We start from the raw sequence: 9,978 nt of genomic DNA, 5'->3' as shown, positions 1-9,978 counted from the left end.
TAGAATCCCCCAGTGAGGGGCTGGGGGCGTGGCTCAGTGGTAGAGCCCCTGCCTAGAATCCCCCAGTGAGGGGCTGGGGGCGTGGCTCAGTGGCAGAGCACCTGCCTAGAATCCCCCAGTGAGGGGCTGGGGGTGTGGCTCAGTGGTAGAGCTCCTGCCTAGCATGCAGACTGCCATTGCTTTCACCCCTAGAAAAAGAAAGAAGAGAACTAAACAAGCCTGGCATAGTGATGCAATCCCATTATCCCAGCATTCGGAAGGCCAGGGCATGAGGATCACAAGCTTGAGGGCACCTTGTGCCGCAAATTAAAGCTATAGAGAGAGCTTCAAGAAGGGCAATGGATAACATGGACAACTATACTCCTAACCAATCGGAAGCCAGAATGTACATCTCCTATTGATAATAGTCAAGAAGCCCACTGATTTTCCTGATGGGCAAAGGAGCCTGCAAGTCACTGCATCAAACAACCCAGGAGACGGGTAGCAAGGAGGGGATGATATCCCCTGACCCCGGGCAGCCTCTGAGTCAGGCCTGCGGCACCCTTACCTCCATAAACCACTCCAAACTGCCCGGAGCCCAGCACCTCATCCGGGAAGATCTGGTAGACAGTAGCGATATCCTGTGAGGCGGAGACAGCAAGGTTATGGTGCAAATTGGAAAAAAAAGAGGGTCAAGGAGACTGGAGACTGGGAGGCAGGTGAGATAGTTTTGTTGGTTGAGGGATGGTCCGGGTCAGGCTGGCCTGGGAGAGGTTGTCTTGTAATGGATGTGGACAGACCCAGGCTGCCAGTAAGTGGCACCATTCCCTGGCTCTGGGTCCTGGACTGTACAGAAGAGGAGCAAGTGAGCTGAACAGATGACACACAAGCTTTCCTCTCTGCTATCGACTGCAGATGTGGCCAGCTGCTTCCCGCCACAAGAGCCATCTGCAGTGATTCACTGCAACCTGGGTGGATTCCTCAGTCTGGAGTTACAGGGGGTTGAGAGCCACCTAATATGAGTGCTAGGAACTCAACTCAGATCTCCTTCAAGGCAAGTGCTCTTAACTGCCGAGCCATCTGTGCAGCCCGCCAAGTCAGGAGGAAGGGGTCCTGCACCGGCTGACTTACCACATTCTCTTGGATCTGACTATTGGACACGGAGATACTCAGAGATGCTTGTCCTAGGAAGAGGGGAAGAGAGAAGTGAGCGAGCTCTGGGCTCAGCACAGGTGTCACCTGTGCCTCCAAAGGCTACACTTGGAACCTTAGTTTCATTGTCTGGGAAATGGAATACAAGAACCACTACGGAGTTGACCAGATGTACCCAGAGGCTCCATATGGGACCTCACAATTCTATGCCTGGCATTATACCCGCTATCCTCAGTGCCGTAGAAAGAAGGCAGCCTGCCTTCCTCCAGGCTTGTTCCTTATCCAGGATGCCTTTCAGCCTCTTTAGTACCACCTCTAGCAACCCAGGTAGGGACTTACTGTGTGGTGTGTGCCCGGGGGCACTGGGCGCATCTTGGAGGATAACGGGCATCAGTGCCTGGCGGATGGCTGTCTCCCAACCCCGAACGGCCTCTGTTCCCTGCCCACTCGGCCCTCCCGGGGCCCCGCCAGGGGTTTCGCCCACAAAGTAGGTGACATTGGCCGTGATGATCTCGAAGCAGTGTGGGTTGGTGCCCGGAGGTACGAGGCTGAAGTTCTGAGCCGGTTCCACCGCGAGGATTTCAGACAGCGGGATTTCCTGGCAAGGGATGGAATTGTCAGTGTAGGCAAATCTATTGGGCCATCCCTGCAGCTCCCCTGTTCTCAGAGTCAATAAGGACAGACCTGGTCTACATGGACAGGTGGGGAAAGGCCTCCCAGCCGTACCCATGCTAACCATGAGAGCAGTTAGCTAGCAAGGAGAATATGGAACAGCACGGAAGGCTGCTGTGCCCATCACATGGGACAGCGCCTGGCACACTGAAGGCACTTGATAAATGAAGGACATGAGTCTACCCAAGGACATCAGGGGCCACACAGAGAAGGCTGGATTTTGCGTGCAGGCCCTAGGGAGCCACGAAAAGGCTTAGAACAAGGAGGTGCAAGTTCATGGCACTGTGTGGAAAGTCCATGAGACAGAATTAGATCAAAGCAGTAGACACAAAGGAGGCTGTGGAAGAGGAAGTTTGGGACTATGGGGCAGGCAAAGTACACAGGGAAAGCTGCAGCAGAAGGATCATAAGTTCAAGGCTGGCCTAAGCAACTTGGTGAGACTCTCCTTCAAAAAAAAAAAAAAAAAAAACAAAAAAAAAAAAAAAAAAAAAAAAAGTAGAAAGAGGGGTGGGATGGCTTTATAGCCTAGAATCCCCAGTGAGGGGCTGGGGGCGTGGCTCAGTGGTAGAGCCCCTTACCTAGAATCCCCCAGTGAGGGGCTGGGGGCGTGGCTCAGTGGTAGTGTACTTTCCAGGCCTAAGTTGGCCCCGGGGTTTGAAAAAGTGACTTATGCAACAAGCTCTGTGGTGAGACAGAGATATGGAAAGGTAAGAAAGAAGCAGGCCTGGGCACGTCAAGGAAGACATGGTGGTGGCTGGGGAACCTGATCCCTATTTCCCAGATTAATGGAGTCACTGGAGCTCTGATGACTTTATGTATGTGTGTATTTTACTCTGGAGACAGGGCTCACGTAGCCCAGGCTGGCCTTGAACTATACCTCGCGGAGTGCCATGACAACAGATGCATGAAATCATGTCTGGCCGACTTAGAGTTTTACGTAAGGTCTTCCGGGCTCCAGAGAGGTGCAAAGTCACACTACATAGACTTCCGTAGAGAACCAGAAACAGTGAGGGTAAGACATTACCCCACGGGGAAGTCGCAGAAAAGACTAGCTATAGGCCACCTATTAATTTGAAAGTAATAACAGGCTTGCTGGGCATGGCACGTGCCTTTAATCCCAGCACTCAAGAGTCAGAGGTCGGCAGATCTATGAGCTCTAGGCCAGTGCAGCTACATCATTGGGAGCCTTGTACATATCAGGCCTTGAGCTCTTTGCTTTCTACGGATGATTTCTGAGCTCTCACACCGGCCTTAGGGCAGAGCTAGTATTTGAGGCCTTTTTTACAAGTGAGATAAAGGGGCACGGAGAGGCTACGGCACCTGCCAGCTCCCCTGACTGGAAAGCACGGAGGTGGACCAGTGGGCGGTACTGGCCTCATGGCTAGCAGCAGGGAGTCAGCAGGGTGGGAGATTGAGGGAGTTGTAAGGATTTGGGGTGGCATTCAGAGAAGAGGGAGGAGGAGGAGGGAGGGAGGCCCACCTTGTAGTATCTGTTGGTCGTGTTATTCTGGAAGAGGGTAATGCATTTACAGTCTAGACGCCAGTAGTGCCGTTTCCTCTGTTAGAAAGACAGGGACAGGGTGAGGCTGACAGCCAGGTGGTTTGCAAGAGCAAAACCCAGCCTAGCTCCTTCCCTAGCTGGCTGTGGCTCTTCTTGGCCTCACCCGGCAGCAGCCCCACCCTCAACCCGCCGGGCTGTACATCCTGCCCAGTCCCCTTCCACTTAACACACCCTCTATTCTATCACTGCCTACAGAACCCCAGCTCCTTAGACCTAAGATACCTGGACTTTCCCGGCCCTCCCCTCTCTATCCCCGCCTACCTAGACCTCGCCCATCTGGCCTCTGAGGACTCCGTCTGCTCAAGTTTTTTCAGCAGACCTTTAAATCTAGTCACACCCAACTGGCCTCAGCTGCCCACTTTCCCGGGCCACCCATAACTCTGGCCCCGCCCACCCAGACTTATGAGTCCATGCCAACTCAAGTTCTTCCAGCCCACCCAGAGGTCTAACCCCGCCCACTTGTCACCACCCACCCGGAACTAGCCCTGTCCATCCACACAGGCATCCCTCAGACTCACCAGTGTGTCCTTGTTGCTGTAATGGACCACCCAGCCCTCCCGCAGGGTGGTGCTGGATTTCCGGGTCGTGTGTCGCACAGACTGTACCACGCGCATCAGGGGGATGTATCCCAGCGAGCTGCAGGGAATGGGTGAGATGTTACAAGTCACATGCAAAACTGATATCCTGCCTGGGGCCACAGGGACGGCTTTGAGCAGTCACGTGAGAATGCTGCTTCTTTTCCCACTGGGTTTACAGACTTTCATAGCAAGGAAGATATTTTTTTCAGTGTTTGTGTGAATATGGAGCACACGCGCGTGCGTGTGCGTGTGTGTAGGGGGTGGTGGGTTCTGTAGGCTCTGTTCCACCTCTGGAATGTGGCGGAGGAGGGCAACTGCGAGTCAGTCCTCTCCATCCACCTTAACGTGGCTATAGGGATCAGACTCGGGTCAGCTTTCTCGGAAACACCTTTACCTTTGGAGCCATCTTGATAACCTGGCTACACTTTTTTTTTTTTTTTTTTTTTAAGATTTGTTTATGAGCTGGAGAGATGGCTCAATGGTTAAGAGCACTGACTTCTCTTCAGAGGTCCTGAGTTCAATTCCCAGCAACAACATGGTGGCTCACAACCATCTGTAATAATGAGATCTGATGCCCTCTTCTGGTGTGTCTGAAGACAGGGACGGTGTACATACATACATTAAATAAATACATCTTTAAAAAATTATTTATTTTAGTTGGGCATAGGAGTTCATGGTTTTAGTCCCAATACTCAGAAGGTGAATCTCTGAGTTCGAGGCCAGCCTGGACTACAGAGCAAGTTCCAGGATATGTATAGAAAAAGACTGTCTTAAAAACAAACAAAAAACAAAACAAAACAAAAAAAGACCTATTTACTTATACTACGTGTCTGAGTGTTTTGCTTGTATAGCATGGTACCTAAAAGAGTCAGAAGAGGGTGTCAGATCCCTTGAAGTGGATGGTTGGGCCACGTGGGTGCTGGGAACTGACCCATGTTCTCTGCAAAAGCAGCCATCTCTCTAGCCCCTGGCTCTGCTTTCTGAGATAGTCTCATGTGTCCTAGGCTAGTACTGATTTCCCGGCCCAGCCTTCTGAGTACTTGACTTCAGGTGGGCTCTGCACCACTCAGTTTATATAGTGCTAGAGGTTGCCCAGGACTTTCTGCCGGCCAGACAAACACTGTACCAACTGAGCCACATCCCCAGCAGGAAGATGACTCTGGAAAGGGCCAGGGTGTGAAGCTACCTATAGGCTTAGACTTAGCTCTGGCCTGGAGGCAGAGCACATGCCTACCATACAAAAGGCCCTGGGTTCCAACCCCAATACTATATGATTAAGTCAGGCTGCCTAGCAAGTACCTAACCTCTTTGTGCCTCAGTCTCTAGCTCTCCAAGGACCGAGGCACAGAGCCTGGCTTACGGAGGACCTGTGGTCAGTGCTAAACAGCAGCTAATCTAGCAACTGTGGGACACAGTGACTTAACAGCTCTGAAGGCCAAGCTCCCATCTGGCCACACAGTTGCACTTTCACATCTGTTGCAGAACCGGCCACCTTTCTGGGAGCCTAGCTCAAATTGGCATGGCACTATATCTTCTCTACCCAATGGATCTATCTATCTATACCTCACAGCAGCGGCTGAGATTCGCAGTTTGTGTTGTTTTTCTTTCAAACACCAGTAAATTGCCCTTGAACTTTGAGAAGAAAGGAAACAAAACAAGACCTTTTCAATGACTGAGGAAGAATTCAATTTTAAGTTGGCAATTTACGAGCTATGGTGGCACACCAGTAATCAAAGCACTTGAGAGATAGAGGCAGAAGCATGAGTTCAAGGACAGCCCAGACGACTTGAAATATGGTCTTGAAAAAGTGGTGGCACACGCCTTTAATCCCAGCACTTGGGAGGCAGAGGCGGACGGATTTCTGAGTTCGAGAACAGCCTGGGCTACACAGAGAAACCCTGCCTCAAAACAAACAAACAAACAAACAAACAAACAAAAGAAGGGGAGGGGAGGAGAGGGGAGGGGAGGGGAGAGAAGAGAGAGAAGAGAGGAGAGGGAGAGGGAGGGGGAGGGGGAGTGGAGGGAGAGGGAGAGAAGAGAAGAGAAGAAAGAAGAGAGAAGAAAGAAGAGAGGAGAAGAAAGAAGAGAGGAGAGGGAAGAGGAGGGGAGAGGAGGGAAGGGGAAAGGAGGGGGAGAGGGAGAGGAAAAGGAGAGGAGAGGAAGAGGAGAGGGAGAGGACATGCAGTACACAGCTGAATACACACACAAAAACATCCATACATCACCCCTGCCTCCCAAAGCCCATGGTTTTTCTGTGTAGCCCTGGATGTCCTGGAACTCACTCTAAGACCAGGCTGGCTTTGAACTCAGAAACCTGCCTGCTTCTGCCTCCCAAGTGCTGGGACTAAAGGCCTGCTCAGCTCACATACACTTTTTTTTTTTTAAAAAACAGAAGAGAAGCAAGAGAGAGAGGACCCAAAGATAAAAAAAGTTGGGGCTCAGGAATCTAGAACATTTACAATCATACACTGATATTAGCCCATCTTAAAGACAGGGAAGCCCAGGCTTGCAGCCTTCTGAAGGGCCCCTGGGTACCTCTGGGCCTTGTGTCCCTCGCCTTCCTCTTCCTCACTGGCATGGAGAGCATTCTCTGAGTGGGAGCCAGGGATGACACCAGAATCCTCCAACTCATCTGAGATCGAGCTCTTATCAGCCTCACTGTAATCAGCGGCTTCCTCCATCGGCACGTCTGTGGGAACAGGGCGTCAGAAGGGCCTCCATCCGTCCCTCCCTGGTCCCACCCTGTCCCCTCATCCCTCTTAGATGCTAATTACCTCACCTCCATTGATGAGCGCCTCCCCCAGGCAGTCGTTAGGGACGCGGGTAGCACAGCGTTTGTGACAGTTAAACTTGCAGTCTGAAGGGACAGGGGACAGAGGGATGGGCAGGACAGGAGAGTTAATATGTGCATGGATATGTGCCTCTAGGACTTGGCCTCACTATGGAGCCTAGATTGGCCAGCATCTAACTCCTGGCAATCCTCCTGCCTCAGCCTCAACAGTGCTAGCATTAAATGTGCACTCTAAAGGTTGAGGAGATGGCCCCGTGGGTAACACAATAAAGGATGGCTTGTTCACTTGATTTCTTTGTTGCTTCAGACAGGGTCTCAGGTAGTTCAGCCTGGCCCAGAACCTACGTAGCCAAGGATGATCCCTCCCTCTCCAGCTCCCAGTGCCAGTTTTACAGGCATGGTCCACCAGGTCAAACTTCTTTTTTTTGTTTTTTTTTTTTGTTTGTTTTTTTTGAGACAAGGTTTCTCTGTGTAGCCCTGGCTGTCCTGGAACTCACTTTGTAGACCAGGCTGGCCGCAAACTCAGAAATCCTCCTGCCTCTGCCTCCCAAGTGCTGGGATTGAAGGTGTGCGCCACCACTGCCCAGCAGAGGCTAGTCTTAAATTCCTGACCCCCTGCCTTAGTATCTCAAGTGAAGGCTGGGATTATCTGTGTGTAGCTTCAGACAATTCCAGAAGTCTTGGCACTCACACTCCTAAGTCGGAGTCTTGGCCTTTATAGTGGGAGTTATATTGTGTTCTACAGATCTAGATTTCCAAGGGTCTAGGGTTCCAGAACTCCAGAAACTTCCATAATGGCTGGGATTCAGGCCATGGATCGGAGATCCTGTGTTTCTCTGGGGGGAGTTTTAGACCCACAGTCTTCCCAGTGTGTCCCACTAACCTTTGCACTGCAGGCCCTGGCGGAATAGACCCTTGAGCAGTTTCTTGCAAGCCTGGCAAACGGTGGGCCGTGTGTAGCTATGTATAAGGAAGGTGTGTGGCACCTTGACCTTGGACATCAGCATCTTGTCCAACTCAATGGGTCTGCCTGTGTAGAAGGAAGAGGAAGAGGAGGAGGAGGACGACGAGGGTGGTCGGCGAGGAAGGAGGTCGGTGGTGCTACGGCTCTACCCAGCAGGGAAGGCAGAAGGAACAGATCAGCGAATTAGCACCTGCCTGGCGCCATTAGCCCTCAGCCTCCACCCCTTCCCACTCTCCAGCCCCTCACCAGCTCTTCGGCAGTGCAGGGTAAAGACTCGGAGCTGCCAAGGCGCACTGAATGGCCACTGGCCAGAGATGTGGATGACAGGCGGCGCTTGCGAGCACCACTGCAGTTGTTCGGGATGCTGAAGGCACAGCGTTTGTGGTAATTCAGCCCGCAGCCTATAGGGGGCGCAAGACCATCAGTGCCAAAGCCTGCAGCCCCTATTAGGTGTTCCCCCCACGCCCCCACTCCCGTCTTAAGAACACCCCCACCCCCCGCTTCAAGCATCCACATCAGCAAAAGTGGATGTAGCACCCCAAGATTCGGTGCTGCTGCTGATGGAAATTTGTGCCACTGGATTTGAGTCTGTATCTTATGTTTCTATCTTGGTTGATAATGGGCCTGAGTTTTCACGAAACCGGAAGCTTTAAAGCACCAACCAAGATTCCCAGGTGATTCCCAGACGGTGGAATTCTGCCTGTGGCCAGGCAGCTTGCACCTGAGATCCCCAACAGGCTGCCTGCCCTGAGGATTCTGCAGCTGCCTGGCCAGCTCCTCCAGATAAACTGTTGCTATTTTTCTCCTTCTGTTCTGTTTCTTTGCTTCATCTCTGACACGGAGCTCATTTCCATCACCACACCTCAAGATCTCCCTAGAGATGGCTCAGCAGTTAAAGCACTTGTCTTTTGTACAGGACAGGAGTTCGGTTCCTAACCCCCATGCAACATTTGTGGTCCAACAGACACATATTCAGGCAAAACACCAATGCGCAAAGCGTAAAAATAAACAAAACTAAATAAATCTCCTTCATAAGAGCCCTATCTTCCTATGCTCTATGTCCCATACCTGAACTCTGAAAAGGGCTCTGCTCCTCTGTCCAGGAACCCTGAACCTCACTTATACCAAGGATCACCTCCTAGGCTCTGTACCCATTCCAGGGCCCCTCAAACTTTGCCTGGAGTCCTAACTTAGCCCACCAGCTCCATGCCTCGGGGGGCTCTGCCCACAGACCTGAACCCCAACCCCCTCCCAAGTTCTCTCAGAGCTTCAGTCACTTACTTCTAAGCTCCATTCCTTGACCTTAACCCAGTCCCCGTATGCCTTTCCTAGCTTCGCCTACCATGCTGCACCTTCCCAGGCTCCGCCCAGTCCCCTTTGGCTCTCACCATCGCACTTGAGGCCCTGGCGCACGAGGCCGAAAAGCATCTCCCCGCAGTGGTCACAGAAGGCGGGCGCGCGGTACGAGTGCACAGTGAGAGCATGCGGTCGGATCTGGAAATCCTCGAAGGTGGCCGAGGCTGTGGACAGCAAGGAGGGTGGATACACTTGAGCCAAGAGGATGGGTGCCTGGCTTATGGTAGCTGGGGCTCACAGAGAAACTCTGTCTTGAAACACACATACACACACACACACACACACACACACACACCATCTTCCCACTAAGCAAAACACCTATGTGCCTCCTGATAAAGTGGGAGTTAGTGGGGAGTTTTTAAATGGGTAAAGAATGTGTTGTTGTTATTTTGTTGCAGTTGCAATATTAAAACAGCCCATAATGCCAGGCAGTGGTGACACATGCCTTTAATCCTAGCACTAGGAGGCAGAGGCAGTAGCATCCCCGTGAGTTGAGGCAGTCAGATCTCTGTGAGTTCAAGTCCAGCCTGGTCTACATATTGAGTTCCAGGACAGGACTACATAGCAAGACGGTCTCAAAAATAAATAATCAATAAGATAAAATAATCCTGGGGCTAGTATGTCAGCTCAGCAGTTAAAAGGTTGCCACAACTGATGACCTGAGTTCAATACACAGACGCGATTTGGTGACTCAAGTCCCACAAGTTGTCTTTTAATCTTTACACGCACGCATGCACACACATACACGCACACACTAAATGTTAAACAGTCGTGGTGGCTAAGGGTATAGTTCACCGGTAGGGACAGTGCTTGCCTAGCATGTGAAAAGTGCTAGAGAGATGGCTCAGTGGTTAAGAGCACTGACTGCTCTTCCAGAGGTCCTGAGTTCAATTCCCAGCAACCACATGGTGGCTCACAACCATCT

General features: G+C 51.6%; 1 protein-coding gene across 2 annotated transcripts in view; it reads right to left on the bottom strand.

Moving 5' to 3' along the window:
- Positions 1-9,978, bottom strand: part of Prkd2 (protein kinase D2) — a 28,458-nt gene that overhangs the window by 14,344 nt on the left and 4,136 nt on the right. For both annotated transcript variants that reach the window (XM_021166159.1, XM_029479954.1), the window contains 10 exons: positions 9,086-9,217; positions 7,944-8,098; positions 7,617-7,842; positions 6,722-6,799; positions 6,478-6,631; positions 3,883-4,000; positions 3,284-3,361; positions 1,471-1,729; positions 1,111-1,163; positions 548-620 (listed from right to left, as the gene is read on the bottom strand). In XM_021166159.1, the coding sequence (XP_021021818.1) occupies positions 548-620; positions 1,111-1,163; positions 1,471-1,729; positions 3,284-3,361; positions 3,883-4,000; positions 6,478-6,631; positions 6,722-6,799; positions 7,617-7,842; positions 7,944-8,098; positions 9,086-9,217 (1,326 nt within the window). The remainder of the gene's footprint in view (positions 1-547; positions 621-1,110; positions 1,164-1,470; positions 1,730-3,283; positions 3,362-3,882; positions 4,001-6,477; positions 6,632-6,721; positions 6,800-7,616; positions 7,843-7,943; positions 8,099-9,085; positions 9,218-9,978) is intronic.

This window comes from Mus caroli, chromosome 7 (assembly GCF_900094665.2).
Source record: "Mus caroli chromosome 7, CAROLI_EIJ_v1.1, whole genome shotgun sequence".
NCBI classification, from domain to species: Eukaryota; Metazoa; Chordata; class Mammalia; order Rodentia; family Muridae; genus Mus; species Mus caroli.
The sequence above is the reverse complement of the archived record's forward strand: the minus strand, read 5'-3'. Positions and strand labels throughout refer to the sequence as shown.